Source organism: Triticum aestivum, chromosome 3A (assembly GCF_018294505.1).
Source record: "Triticum aestivum cultivar Chinese Spring chromosome 3A, IWGSC CS RefSeq v2.1, whole genome shotgun sequence".
In the NCBI taxonomy this organism is placed as follows: domain Eukaryota; kingdom Viridiplantae; phylum Streptophyta; class Magnoliopsida; order Poales; family Poaceae; genus Triticum; species Triticum aestivum.
In genome coordinates, this window is record NC_057800.1 from 673,025,868 (window position 1) to 673,040,817 (window position 14,950).

The window sequence follows — 14,950 nt, forward strand, 5'->3', positions numbered from 1 at the left end:
GTACGCGTGCGAGGGAAGGGAGGCATCGACGCATCGTCCCGTGACGCACCGCCCATGAGAAATCAATGGCAAGGCTGACTGGCGGCAGCCTTCCCATTGATTCCCCACAAAAACCGAGTCCGTTGGGGAAAGACGAGGCGCTGTGTCGCTGACACGGCGGGCCCGCGGCTGTTTCACGCTAAAACAGTTCGCCCCGGCGTCCCCAGCGCGCTGGGTTCGGCCTGAATCCACCGGCGCTGTTTTCGGCCCAGGCCGGCGAAAATCAGGCTCCTGGGGGCCGACTGAGCCGTTTTTTTAACGTCGGCGTGAAAACTCGCCTGGGAGGCCTTCGTGGAAGCGCAGCTGGAGATGCCCTTAGGCACCGAAGCAGCGTCCGCTCAAGCCATATAAGAACGGAGCGGGCTTGGCTAGTCGTGGTAGTACGTAGCATCGTCATCATCTTGTGTGTTGTTTCCATCCATGTCCTCCCTAGGTAACAGAAAAGTAAAGGAAATGAGAACAAAAGCCGGCCGGGTGGTGTCACTTTGGCTATGTCTATGGTGGCCTACATGGATTCCACCTCCCGAAGCCCAGCGCACCAGCGGCCAGAGGGAAGGCTCCAACTTGTCCCGTGCCTCGAGAGCAAGACCAAAGCCTACACTATGCCGCAGGCCGCAGCAGCGCTGCACGGCGCGGCCACCGATTCCCCCTACTCATCATCCGATCGGAAGTGCTGTGCACACGATCCGTGCATGCACGATCCACACACGACATGATTTGGGCCACAGAGATTTACGAAACGAGGCAACCCAAGGGTGTAGATGTGTTGTCGTGCGCAGATCGTGCATGAATTTATCGTGTGTGTAGCAGTGCTCCCATCCGATAAGCTACGGACGAGAGGCACGTAGCGTAGGAGCCCGTGCTGTACGTAGTGTACATGGAGCACTGCTCTTGTACTCCACCCCCCACAGCATCCATCCAAAACTCCAAAACACAAAGCGACAGAAGCAGCTTCCGCGCTCGAGCTCTAGAAAATGAGTTCGAAGCGGGATCCAGGTTTTTTTTACCATCTTACCAGGGGAGTAATTTGATTGATTTAAGAGGGGCTAACTAATTGAGTACGGAAAAGAGAGAGAAAGATTAGGAAAACAAAGGCTAGAGTTCTGGTGGGTGGCCGCGGTAGAATCTCTCGTCTGCTCTTCTTCCCGAGTAGAGTAGAGTACGTACATCTGACAAGACGACACCCAAACGGCCGCAAAAAAGAAAGCAAAACGCCAGAAAAACGCTTCCTCATTCATCATCGTTCGTTCGCTCCGCTACGCCCGGTCCACCGGTCGGGCGGTGGACTCTCCGGTGCTGCTAGTTGCAGCGGTGGTTGCCCGTTGGGGCGGGTCACTGCTGCGGCGCGGCGGCGGCGCCGCCCACGAGCCAGCGGTCCATGGGCACGCACTGGGCCTTGTGGGCGCGCTTCCAGTCCAGGGCCTGGCACGCGCGGGAGCAGTAGTTGGCCGCGCCGCACACGGAGCAGCGCCGGAACTCGTGCCGCCGCGTCTCCTTGCGCCCGCACCGCATGTGGGAGCACAGCCGCAGCTCGCCCTCGCCGTCTCCGCCGGTGGCCGCCGCGTCGGTCTTCTTGGCGCACGCCTGCACGCCGCGCGACGCCCACCAGTCTGACATGAACTGGTTCGCCGTGTGCGGCTCTGCCTCCGGCAGGCTCCACCCGAAGTCGGAGAGGAGGGGGCTGCTGGTGACGCCGCCGGCGCCGCCTGCAACGGCGCCGATGGGGAGGGAGGCGAAGGGGTAGGTTGCGCTTGCCGCCGCGGCGGCGAGCGCGAGGGAGAGCTCGCGGGCGTTGGCGGCGACGAGGAGGCGGCGGCCCTCGGCCGGGTCGCGGCGCACGCCGTAGCCGTCCTGGAGGCAGTGCCCGAGCTCCCGGAGCGCGTCGACGTGGCCCAGCGCGGCGGAGCGCGCGCAGAGCGCCGCCCCGGCGCGCAGGTCGCGGTCCGACTTGGCGCCCCCGCTCCCGTTGAACTGGATGACGGCCAGCGAGTACAGCGCCGCCGGGTGCCCGCCGACGGCCGCCTTCGCGAGCAGAGCCGCGCCGCCGCTGCGGCTGCCAAGGCAGTAGAACCGGATCTGCAAAAACGTAAGGAACTCGTCAGCACTCCACCCCTGAAACTCCGGCCATGCATGCACGGATGTCAAACCGAACGATCAAGTCAACTAGATTAGGTCATCAACACGTACCATGCCGAGAATGTAGCAAGCCTCAAGATTGCCGGCGTCGGCGCAGCGCTTGAGAAACCGCTGCACGAGCTCGGACCAGGCCGCCGCCTTGACGGCGAGCGACGCCGGCGAGGCCTTGGCGAACACCATGTCCTGCTGCCCCAGGCCGTTGAGCCTCTTGCACCTGAAACGTCAAAGGCACAAACACGTTCAGGCAACCATACAGACAAAGCAGCAGGAGTTCCTTTGCAAGAAGCAGTTGAACCAAACACGAAGGGCGGGGCGGGGCGCGGGCGTACGTTAGGTGGACGGACAGCAGGTCGGAGGGGGAGTTCGCAGATGCGGCGAGTTTGGAGAAGATGGACAGCACGAGGTCGTCAGGGATGCCGTCCAAGTAGTCCGGCCCGGTAGCCTGCCTCTTCCGGCGCACGCCGGATGCCTCGCCGGCGGCGGCGGGAGACCTCTTCCTCTTCTGCCCGGCCACCGGAGCCGCCGGCTCGCCGGTTCCTCCGCAGGTATAGAGAGAGCCGCTCCTCGTCCCCATCTTATCTCTGGCGGCACGAGCCGTGGTGGCGGGCAGGTCTCCGGCGGGAGGGGGAGAAGGAGAAGCGGTGGTGGAGTGGAGAGGAGATTGATGTTTGGGAAAAGGGATAGCGGGAGGCGCCTGGTTTTATACACGGCAGCGCGGCGCTCCCCGGTCCGTACCGTGCCTCGCTGCGTGAGGCGTGCGGGGCCCGGATGTCAGGCGGGTCCTGGTTTTATCCGTCCCGCTTTTTAAACTTTCTATCTACTGCCCTGCCAGTGCGTGCCATGCCACTGGTGGAGTGGCGTGCGAGCAGCAGGGCGCAGGCGTAGAGGCATCAATGCTGGCTTGGCCGGGCTTTATCTTTGGAGGAAAATGAATGCAAAAAAGCCAGCTTTGCTGCGAAAAAAACGGGCATTATTGCTCGCTCATTCATTCATTCACGACGCCAGGCAGTTTCCATGGCCATACGTAGGGCTCCTTTCTTCATTGCGTGCGCTTTCCGGTAAATTTTTACTTGCTTCGGTGGTCAAACGGTGGCGTTACCGGGAGTCCATAATACCAGTACCGTACGCGTTATACTTCGAGTAGGAGGGGGGTAGAGTACGGGGAATGGGTGGAGTGCTGGACGGGGCGTGCGTTGCGTTTATTGCATCGGGTCGAAGATGAACGGAAACGTGAAGGCACTCGGGGCTGGGCTGTGCATGCGGCGGCGTTTCTGAGCTCACGACATAAACGCTTTCGGCCCAGGCTTGGACTGTGAAGGTCGATGCTATGCTAGTGGCAGTAGAGTATGCTAGCGATTAACGAGTACTAGCAGTCTCGTGTGTGCTCGGCTTGATGCGACGGGGGCGGTTTGGACGCTACTCGTTGTCTCCTTTGCTGATGCAGCATCGGTTCCAACCTCGAGCGGATCTCTTTGCTTTCCTTGTGGACGCAACCCTTCCTCTTCTTGTTCTAGTACGAGTACGACAAGGTTGTGGCAAAGGCCGATCGATCGGTCCATCCACGAAAACCAGTTCATATGGGAAGAGGTGATAGCTGTTTTTCGTGCCCGGCTGGGAACCGCTAGCTGGGCTCCTTTGTCACGCCGGGGGGCACGTGGTATGATGGCCTCAAGGAGAATATGGAAGCAAGCAAGAAAAATATGGAAGGGGAGAGCTCGTCGGTTGGGCGACGGGGCGCACGCATCGTGGACAGGACAAAGAGTCGCGGGCGCCATCCCGCGCTCGGCATCTTCGGGGCGGTGACGGTGAGGCAGGTGCAAGGACGCAGCATTGACTGGCAGGCCGCTGCTACCTCCGTGACCTCGTCGTCTACGAGCGCATGGCTTGGCCGGCCGGCCGCCCGCCCGTCCGCGTCGCGTCGCCCTCGGCCGGCGGAGGCGGAGGCGTTGCGGGTGGGTGGGCTGATGGCCGGTCCTCGGCCTCGGGGAGGTGACGATTCGGCGCGCGGCGCCATGCGGGCGTGGTGACTCTCCTCCATGTGTCGCGCCTCGGGTTCCACCCGCAGCTGCGTGCCGCTCTTTGACCCCGACGCCAGCCCGGCCTTTCTTTATTCGCGCCTCCGTCGCCATGTCCGTCCTCCCCCTGCTGCGCTCTGCTCTGCTCGGCCCCCCTCTCCCTTTCTTTATTCGCGCCTGGGTCGGAGCACGTACCCCTCTTTACACCGCGCAGTTCGTCTGCCCCGAGCGGAGCGGCGGTGGCAGAGGCAGGAGAGCACCGCGGCCGTCTGAATTCCCGGAAAAGACGATTGATTCCGATGCGCCGCACGGGCCCGAGGAGGACGGGCCGGGGCCTCCATTGCTCTCTCTCCTTTCATCTTTTCCTCCTTTTTCATGAAATGTGATGCATGTGTTCGCCAGCGAGTTTTGGGGAAGGGGTGGATGGAGTTTGCAGGGAAGACGCCAAGGTGCTTCACATGGCCTCCAGAGGGAGATTCTTGCATGAATATGATTCAACGTTGCTGGTGAAAGCATTATCGACGGTGGGATTTCTGGATCGCAGTGGATGATGCTGTGTCAAGTTCTTGAACTATTATAGATCGTATCATCGTACTGCTTGCTGTGCCGAACCGTTGTTGTCCGATTTGCTTCTTGGTGAATGGAATGATCTGAGATGAGTCATACAAAGCAATTGGGGCGATTGTGTAAGAGCAAGTTACATGAGAACTATACAATGGTCCAGGAAGTACATACATGGTCCCGAGTGAGTTAACACATTTTTCGAGTTTCTCAACTATAGATCGTACTGCTTGCTTGTTGTGCCGAACCGTTGTTGTCCGATTTGCTTCGTGGTGAATGAAATGATCTGAGATGAGTCCTACAAAGCGATTGGCGCGCGGTTGCGTAAGAGCTTACATGAGGAACCATACGATGATCCAGGAAGTACATCCATGGTCCCGAGTGAGTTAACGCATTTTCGAGTTATCAAATATTCCCACTTAAATCTTTCGAGGAAACCAAACCTCTGCCTGACAAGCGCGGTGTTACACCATGCAGAAGCTATTGGGGTAGCTTCCTTAGCTAACTAGTGATCACTGAGTGTTTGTTTTTTAGAGCAAACACTCTCCGAGAAGATGGCAACTTATCTCATGCCAATAGGCAAACATGGATGCTTTGATCCGTCGCCTCCTTGCTCTTATAATGTTGATCGCATCATAATGGGATTATTAGGATTGGAGCATAACATGAGGAATTGTACATTGCAGCGCAAGTGTCAGAGCTTTCAAGGTCCAATATAGTTGTGAAGTTCTCTCTTTTCTACTTAAACACGCTTTTGTAGTTGTCATTCATCATATCATCGTTAGCAAACACTGAGATGACATAGGGATCTTAGCGGTACACCATTGAGTCATTTCCCTTATGTGGTTCAAAGGTGGGCATGATAACGCTTGCTCAAAAAATTTAAGGGAAATGATATAAGATAAGACTGTAAGCATTATAATTGAATAGTGTAAACACATTTAGTTACACGAAAACGATGCGATGCTCCAAAAAATGTATGGTTTAAGTGTAAGAGCATCTCCAACAGCCGCACTAAACAAACGCCGCGTCGCAAATTTGGCCATTTTAGCGTGCGCGTAACCGTTAGAGTGGCTCTAGCGGGCGCGCAATAACCGCGAGCGCGGCATATGGAGTTGGGCGCGTGGTCCAAATCGCCAACTCGCGTTGTGTATTTGGGGCGCCCGCTTCCGCGCGCGGCACACACGAGCGCTCGCGACGCACTCTCTCCTCCCCGCCACCTTCGTCCCGCGCGCGCCGGCGCCGGCGAACTTGACCTGATGGACGCACGCGCCGGCACCTCGCCGACCCCATTCTACAGCCGCGACCCCTCCACCGCCGCCGCCGCAAACCCTAGCGCGGGGAGCATTGGCCTCGCCTCCGTCGAAGCTCCTCCGAGCATCGGCCTTGCGCGCGCTGTACCTCCTAGTGATCCTTTGGAATAATATTTGCTAGACCATGAAAATGATATGTTTATGAATGAAAGAATGGAAATAGATGAAGTGTTCTTTAAACAGGGACCTATTCTGAAACACAACTTGCCTGTTGAAATCTTAGGGGACCCTCCTCCACCCAAGGGTGATCCCGTGTTTGAGCTTAAACCATTGCCTGATACTCTTAAATATGCTTATCTTAATGAAAAGAAAATATATCCTGTTATTATTAGTGCTAACCTTTCAGAGAAGGAGGAAGAAAAAATATTGAAAACTCTAAAGAAGCACCGTGCTGCGGATATACTCTTGATGATCTTAAGGGCATTAGTCCCGCTCTATGTCAACACAAAATAAATTTGGAGAAAGATGCCAAACCAGTTATTGATCACCAATGACGGCTGAATACTAAGATAAAAGAAGTGGTAAGAAAAGAAATACTAAAGCTCCTTGAGGCAGCTATAATTTATCACGTTGTTGATAGTCAGTGGGTAAGTCATGTCCATTGTGTTCCTAAGAAGGGAGGTATTCACTAGTAGAAAAAGGGTCAAATGTGAAGCACATTAGTGCCGATTTGAATTTGAGCCGGCACTAATGTGTACATTAGTGTCGGTTCGCGACGGCGATCAATAGTACCGGTTCGTGGCGAACCTTTAGTACCGGTTCATGCCACGAACCGGTACTAAAGATGTTGTGTCAGCCTGCGGTCAGGCTATGGCCCCACCATCACCATTTAGTGCTGGTTCGTATCACGAACCGGTACTAATGAGCTTATGGCTAGCTGTTTTTAGTCCCACCTCGCTCCCCTAACAAGGCTTTTACCACCTTAAATATGTTACTTCTCAAACTATCACAAGCACTTGGTCTTCATTGAACTCTATGTGTAGAATTTGTGGCCGCAATATGAGTCTTCACCGATTTATAAATCGTTGTGGACTCATATTGACAATTCAGATTGTACACAAAAAGATCATTGATGATCATAGTATTTTTGATGTATAAGATCATATTGACAATTCAGACTGTAAAGAAATATAAGATCATGATCTAAATGCTCTTATATTTTTTGCGTTCAGTATGCACCATTCAAAGCGACGCCATCAACTTTCAACTATTTATGCCTTCATTTGCTATATTTCATGCATTTAATGATTTGTTTTGAGAACTAAATGACCTGGAAAGTGAAAAGCACTACAAATGAACTCTGAAAAAGTTGAAACTTGGCATGGTATCATCGTTTCACCTACATATCATGTTCAAAAAAGTAGAGAGGGTTACGGCAAAAACTGAATGCACTTCGTTTACAAATTGGACAATCTCTTTCAAAGTATTCGGGTTTCTGACGAAATTAAACTCATCTGTTATAAAGGCTTTTCATTTTTTTAAACTTATTACAACTCCAGACTTTTTGTGCATTCAGTATGCACCATTCAACTGCTAGGCGGGAGGAGCTCTTTAGTACCGGTTCGTGGTGAACCTTTAGCACCGGTTCGTGCCACGAACTGGTACTAATGAGGTTGTGTCAGGTAAGGCTGGGGCCCCACGAGCACCTTTAGTACCGGTTCATGGCATGAACCAGTACTACAGTTTCTTAGTCAGCTGTTTTTTAGTCCCACCTCGCGAAGAGAGAGGGACTAGGAGCGGTTTATAAGCCCTGAGTGCAGAGACGATGAAGAAGAGGCTCAATGCTCATGTTGCTTAGCTTCAAGCCTTGAGGAATATGGTAGACTGCACGGAGCTATGTGAAGTGCAGTTTACACTATTCCGAAAGGCTTGAAGCCAATTAACGAGCATTGCACCTCTTTTTTATTTTTAATAACTTATTACAACTCCGGACTTTTTAATAACGAGCATTTCATTTTTTTAACTTTGGTTATAACTCCAGACTTTGACCATCAAGTTTTAACCATCAACTTTGCATGGTATATCAAAATAAATGAATAGAAGAAAATAAATAAAGCAGAAAAGAAAAAATAGCAAAAAAGAAAAAAACTATAGCAGAAAAGAAAAAACTATATAAAAAAACTACTCAAAAATAAATAGAAGAAAATAAAGCAGAAAGGAAAAAAACTATAAAAAAATTGGGGCATTTCATTTTTTTTAAACTTTGGTTATAACTCCAGACTTTGACCATTAAGTTTTAACCATCAACTTGGCATGGTATATAAAAATAAATGAATAGAAGAAAATAAATAAAGTAGAAAAGAAAAAATAGCAGAAAGGAAAAAACTATAGCAGAAAAGAAAAAACTATATAAAAAAACTACTCAGAAATAAGAGGAATTATAAAAAATAAAGCAGAAAAGAAAAAAAACTATAAAAAAAATTGGGGCGCTGCCCTGTGGGCCTGCTAGGCCACGGGCGTGCAATTACAGGCCCTAAAGGCCCAGCAGACTCACAGGGCAGCGCGCAGAAGTTAGGCCCACAAGCCTGCTATATAGAGGAGTTCAACGAGGCAGCCGCGGCTGGGTTTATAAACCAGTGCGGCTGCCCTTCGCCGAAAAATTTATAGATCTGGTAAAAATGAAATTAGTACTATAATGAGTCATATGTATTGTAGACACTAGACGAAGCAATGGTTTATCCAAACTTCAAAAATAAAAATCTATTTTTTAATCTGTTTGTGAGAAAGCGTGAAGAGAGCCAAGAGACTTTAATTTTAGATTTCAACAATAAATAAGAAATAAGAAAGAATTTTACGAATTGTACAGACGAATTCGAATTAGCCAATAAATTGGCTATCGTCTTTTCAATATAAATTATTGCAATATTCAAATTGCAATATCAATGAATTACAAATACAAAAATTCATTTAAGTGAAAAAGAATACTATGCAATAATCTACTAAAAAATGGAATTCTCAAATAATACTAAGAAAATAGTATTGATTTCTATTTATTTTAATATGTGCGCCTTTGTTTAGAGGATTCTATGTCTAATTATTCAAAAGTCTAATTATTCAATAAATTAGATTGACTGATACGAGTGGATTTCCTATTACGATGGATGGAAGAAAGAATGGATAGTCCAATAGCGGCTTCAGCAGCTGCAAGGGCTATAACAAAAATTGCGGAAATATCTCCTTTTAATTGGCGACTATCAAATAGATCAGAAAATGTTACGAGATTTAGATTAATTGAATTCAGTATAAGTTCAAGACATATTAGAGCTCTAACCATGTTTCGGCTTGTGATCAATCCATAGATACCAATCGAAAATAAATAGACACTCAAAAAAAGTACATGCTCAAACATCATTAACTAACTCCTTATCAATCTCGATTCATTTCAATATGAGGGCAAGAATTGAACCGATTCAATTAATTACAATAGAACAATTACACAACAAAAGAGAAAAAAAGGAGGTATTTGTTGGCAGTAGATGGATTTTACTAAATCAAAATTGTGATTCTTTAGTTATTTATTTTAGATTTGCAATTCTTATAATTTGTACTTTTTCTAAGTTTTCTTATTGCCGAGCCATAGTAATTGCACCTATTAAAGAAACTAGAAGAATTATGGAAATGAGTTCAAATGGAAGATAAAAATCGGTTGCTAAATGAATTCCAATTTGTTGAACATTATTTATGAGACCCTGTTCTACTATTTGGTTTGATCTTGTAGTCCAAAGAATTCCATACCACGATGTATCTGGGATAGTAGTCATTAGTGAAAAAACAATAGTTATACAAACGAGTGAAGTGAACCCATCTCCAATAGTCCAATAATTCTTATCTTTAGACCATTCTGAGCCATTTACGAACATTACAACGAATATGATCAAGACATTTATGGCTCCCACATAAATAAGAAGTTGTGCAATAGCTACAAAGTAGGAATTTAATAAAAAATAGAATAAGGATATACAAACAAGAACTAATCCCAGCAAAAAGGCAGAATAAATGGGGTTGGTAAGTAATACTACTCCTAGACCCCCTAGTAGAAGAACAAATCCCCCAAATAGCATAAGAATCTCATGTATTGGTCCAGGTAAATCCATTATGGATAAAAATAAATTAATAGTATAAATTTTTTCATGAACTGACTAAAACTAAAGGATTCAAGGAAGGAAAAAAGGATTAGGGTATTTTTTGTGTATAAACTTATAGTTATAAATTATATTATATCACGAAAATCTATTCTGATTTAAAATAAGAAATAATTTCCAATAAGCAGTAGTTTTTCATTTTTCTTTATAGTTTAATTTTAAAGTTTAATAAAGAATTATTAGATTTTTATAACAAAAAGACAAAATCAAAGTTTACTAATCAGTAATCGTTCTTGAATTCGAAGATTTTTCTTTGTTTATTTTACTTTGAGACGAATTCCTAATTGTTTGAATTGTGTAATCTCCCATTGTGGAGATTGCTAACCGACTTAAAGCAATTTGATTATAATTCAATTCATGACGATCATAGGTAGAAAGTTCATATTCTTCAGTCATTGATAAACAGCTTGTTGGATAGTACTCAACACAATTGCCACAAAATATACAAACTCCGAAATCAATATTATAATTAAGCAATTGTTTTCTTTTAATATCCTTTTCAAATCTCCAATCCACAACGGGTAAATCTATCGGACATATGCGAACACATACTTCACAAGCAATACATTTATCAAATTCAAAGTGGATTCGCCCTCGGAAACGCTCTGGTGTAATTGATTTTTCATAAGGGTAGTGAATCGTTATAGGTAAACGATTTGTGTGGGATAAGGTAGTTATGAAACTTTGACCTATGTACCTTGTAGCACGTATTGTTTGTTGACCATAACTCATGAACCCAGTTACCATAGGGAACATATTCATTCTAAATATCTATGAAAAAGATATGTTTCTTTCTCTTGTTTGAGAGAGCTTTTGTGTTGAAAATATTCTTACTATTATTGTATTATCTTATTTATAGTGAAACAAGTTGAGAAGAGGTTGTTAATAAGAGATTGCCCAGGGAAATAGGTAAAAGAAATTTCCATCCAAGATTTAATAACTGATCCATTCTCATCCTCGGTAAAGTCCATCTTATTGTGATAGAAATGAAGAGAAATAAATAAGCTTTAGTTAATGTAATAAATATACCCATGGTCATTTCCAAAATTCCAACTGCTTTATTCATTTGGAAAAAATCAAAAAAGGATATATAGGGAATAGATAAATTCCACCCGCCCAAGTAGAGAACTGTTACAAATAAAGAAGAAACTTATAAATTTAGGTAAGAAACAAGATAAAATAAACCATATTTGATACCGGAATATTCAGTTTGGTAACCTACTACTAATTCTTCCTCCGCTTCTGGTAAATCAAAGGGTAATCTTTCACATTCTGCCAAAGAAGAAATTAAAAAAACCAGAAAACCTATAGGCTAACCCCAAATATTCCATCCAAAAAACCGTATTTTGACTGTGCTTCAACTATATCAACTGTACTTGAACTGTTAGATAATCATAGTCGGTGATAACATCATAGTTCCCACCGCTATTTCAAAACCGTACATGAAACCTTAGCTTCATACAGCTTCTCTATGATCAGAAAAAGGAAAGGATTGTTTTGTTCCTAGCCCCGGAGGCATAGATAGAATTAGATAAAATAAAATAGATTTGAAAGTCCTAAATTAGACCAAAGGAATTCCGTCTGCTAGAATAAGAAAAAGCGCTTCCGAATTGATCTCATCCTTTATAATATAATGAAATTTTTTCTTTGTTCAGTAATAACTTAATCTTGGAATAAAACACTTGTTACTTGTTATAGGAATTCAATTAATAAATGGAAAGAGTTGGGTATTAGTTCATGAGCAATTCTGCATGAATATGGATAGAGGAAGGAAATAATGAAAAAAAATTCTAGTGCACTCCATATCTTTTTTACTATTCTTCTTTCCCTAGGGAGGGGGTATTTAAAAAGAAAAAAATGGATAAAGGGTTAATTCGTTCTTGATAGCCATTTCCTTAACAAGTGAATGGGAACATACTCTGGATCGGAATCCGAAGAAAGTACTACTTGATAATTTCTACAAATTGCAAGTCCTTATTATGATTCCTTTTATGGGCAAAAATCTCTAATGTTTTAGATTTTCCATTACTAATCCTTTATGTACTTTAGTGTTCCTAACCCTTCACTAACTTTTGGTGGATTCTTCTTATGGATTATTAAGTTATAGTAATAACTAGGAGTATTCTAGTAATGGAATTCCATATCGTGAATCCTTTATTCTTAGCCGCTTCAAGATATGATGACTAATTAAGAAATATCAACCTTGGGATAAAGAGTTTACACTGCTTATGTTTACTTCCACTTTTTTCTTGTACGTAGGAAATGATATTTTTTCTTTTTACTACAAATTTATAAGCTGTTTTGTTTCATTCATATAGCTATCTAGTTTAACTTACCAACCCAAATACTAAATAAGAAAAGGAATATAAATAGTTAATGGATTTTATAGGAAAAAGATCTATTTTAAGGAATCACACATAGAGATATTGCTAGCACACAAAAAGTTAATGGTATTTCATAACTAATGGATTGAGCAGCAGCTCGTAGACCGCCTGAAAAAGAATATTTATTATTTGAGCTATATCCTGCCATAAGAAGACCAATAGGAGCTATACTTGAAATGGCAATCCATAAAAAAACACCAATACTAAGATCGGCTAAAACAAAATGATATCCCAAAGGGATAACTAAAAAACTTAATAAAATTGATATGACTGCTATAGAGGGTCCAATGCTAAATAAAGAAATATCTCCTCGGGATGGCAGAATATCTTCTTTAAAAAGTAGCTTAGTCCCATCTACTATAGCTTGAAGCAGGCCCAGGGGGCCAGCATATTCAGGACCAATACGTTGTTGTATCGACGTAGATATTTCTCTTTCTAACCACACAATTATGAGTACCTCTATTGTTATTCCCAAAAGGAGGGTCAAAATGGGTAGAATCGATATCAGTCCATAGACTTCTTTTAATAATTCTAATTTCGAAAATGAATTGATAGTTTCTACCTCTACCCTATCTATTATCATTTCAACGATCAACTTCCCCCATAATGATATCTATACTACCTAATATCGTCATGATATCAGCCAATTTCATTTTTTTAACTAGCCGAGGAAGAATTTGCAAATTAATAAACCCCGGTGGACGGATTTTCCATCTCCAGGGGAAAAGGCTATCATCTCCTACTAGATAAATCCCTAATTCACCTTTTGGGGCTTCTACTCTTACATAAAGCTCTTGTCTTGACAACTCAAAATTGGGCGAAGGTTTTTTAACAAGAAATTTATACTCAAAATCATTCCATTCAGAATTATTTTCTTTCTTAAGGCGTCAGACTTCTAAATTTTCATAAGGTCCTCTAGGAATTTTTTTCTACAGCTTGTTGAATTATTTTGATGGATTCCCTCATTTCACCAATTCGTACTAAATAGCGAGCTAACGAATCCCCTTCTTTTTGCCATTGGACTTTCCAATCAAATTGGTTGTAAGACTCATAAGGATCTACTTTACGAAGATCCCATTGTATTCCAGAAGCTCGTAACATTGGTCCCGATAAGCCCCAATTTAATGCTTCTTCTCCGCTAATAAAACCTACTCCTTCAACTCGATCTAAAAAAATTGGATTCTGTGTAATAAGTTGTTGATATTCAACAACTCCGCGTAAAAAATAATCACAGAAATCTAAACATTTATCGATCCATCCATAAGGTAGATCGGCGGCTACTCCTCCGATGCGAAAGTAATTGTGCATCATTCGCATACCTGTAGCAGCTTCAAATAGATCATATATTAATTCTCTCTCTCTAAAAATATAGAAAAAAGGAGTCTGTGCGCCGAGATCCGCCATAAAAGGTCCAAGCCATAGCAAGTGAGAAGCTATCCGGCTTAATTCTAACATAATTACCCTAATATAGCTGGCTCTTTGTGGTATTTGAATATTCTCCAAGAATTCTGGTGCATTTACTGTTATTGCTTCTGTAAACATAGTAGCTAAATAATCCCACCTTGTTACATAAGGTAAGTATTGTATAATAGTTCGGTTTTCCGCGATGTTTTCCATTCCTCTGTCTAAATAGCCTAATATGGGTTCACAATCAATAACATCCTCACCATCGAGAGTAACGATCAGTCGAAGAACACCATGCATTGATGGGTGTTGAGGGCCCATATTGACTATCATGAGATCTTTTCTTGTAAGCGGTAGACTCATATCCTTTCTTCCTTAATTCATTATTCCATGAAAATGGATTATTCCATGAATTCCTCAAAGCGAGGCTCATCAAAATGAAAAATCTAAGACTACTATAAGACTACTAAAAAAATAATAAAACAAGAAAAAAATTTGAACGATTAAATTACTGCTCCCGAATATTCATCTGACCGGTTAATTTCTTATAACGTACTCTATTTTTCTTTGCCAAATAAGCCAGCAAACGTCGACATTTTCCCAAAAGTCTTCGTAGACCTCTTTCCGATGAAAAATATTTTTGTGTAATTCCAAATGTGAAGCAAGTCTCCGTATCTTATTGGTGAAACTGAATACTTGAAATTCAACAGAACCCCTGTTTTCTTCTTTTTCTTCTTTAACCATAAATCCAAAAAAAATCTACCTCCTTTCTTTTTCATGTATTTTTCTGATCAGGAAAAATACAAAATTATGTCAGTTATTTTGAAGTTATTCTAATCTCGTACACACACAAATTTGCAATTATTCATCTACTACTGGAATTTGGATTTATTTTATCGATGCAAATTGGATTTGGATAAAAGGGTACATTCTTTCTAATATTTTAGATAGAAGAA

The 14,950-nt window shown here is 44.0% G+C and overlaps 2 protein-coding genes and 1 long non-coding RNA gene across 3 annotated transcripts in view; all 3 read right to left on the reverse strand.

Moving 5' to 3' along the window:
* Window positions 1–983: 983 nt before the first annotated feature.
* Window positions 984–2,857, reverse strand: LOC123063117 (F-box protein At1g67340). Its single transcript, XM_044486855.1, has 3 exons — window positions 2,505–2,857; window positions 2,227–2,389; window positions 984–2,115 (listed from the first exon to the last, which is right to left on the reverse strand). The coding sequence occupies exons 1-3, from the start codon at window positions 2,747–2,749 to the stop codon at window positions 1,372–1,374; spliced, it is 1,152 nt and encodes a 383-aa protein (XP_044342790.1). The 5' UTR covers window positions 2,750–2,857; the 3' UTR covers window positions 984–1,371.
* Window positions 1,120–14,950, reverse strand: part of LOC123063119 (uncharacterized) — a 15,504-nt gene continuing 1,673 nt past the window's right edge. Inside the window, exon 2 of the long non-coding RNA XR_006430086.1 lies at window positions 1,120–1,180. This is a non-coding gene — a long non-coding RNA (uncharacterized lncRNA). The remainder of the gene's footprint in view (window positions 1,181–14,950) is intronic.
* On the reverse strand, window positions 12,376–13,376 carry LOC123063118 (NAD(P)H-quinone oxidoreductase subunit 1, chloroplastic-like). The gene has a single exon (XM_044486856.1). It carries the CDS (start codon window positions 13,171–13,173, stop codon window positions 12,610–12,612), a length of 564 nt encoding a protein of 187 aa, XP_044342791.1. The 5' UTR covers window positions 13,174–13,376; the 3' UTR covers window positions 12,376–12,609.

What these genes read in the sequence shown, in the direction of transcription:
- LOC123063117 (XM_044486855.1), bottom strand. Translation starts at nt 2,749, where the DNA reads ATGGGGACGAGGAGCGGCTCTCTCTATACCTGCGGAGGAACCGGCGAG. An exon ending in CTGCTGTCCGTCCACCTAAC is followed by an intron (nt 2,390 to 2,504) that starts GTACGCCCGCGC and finishes TTGACGTTTCAG; the next exon opens with GTGCAAGAGGCTCAACGGCC. An exon ending in CTTGCTACATTCTCGGCATG is followed by an intron (nt 2,116 to 2,226) that starts GTACGTGTTGAT and finishes ACGTTTTTGCAG; the next exon opens with ATCCGGTTCTACTGCCTTGG.
- LOC123063118 (XM_044486856.1), bottom strand. Translation starts at nt 13,173, where the DNA reads ATGATAATAGATAGGGTAGAGGTAGAAACTATCAATTCATTTTCGAAA.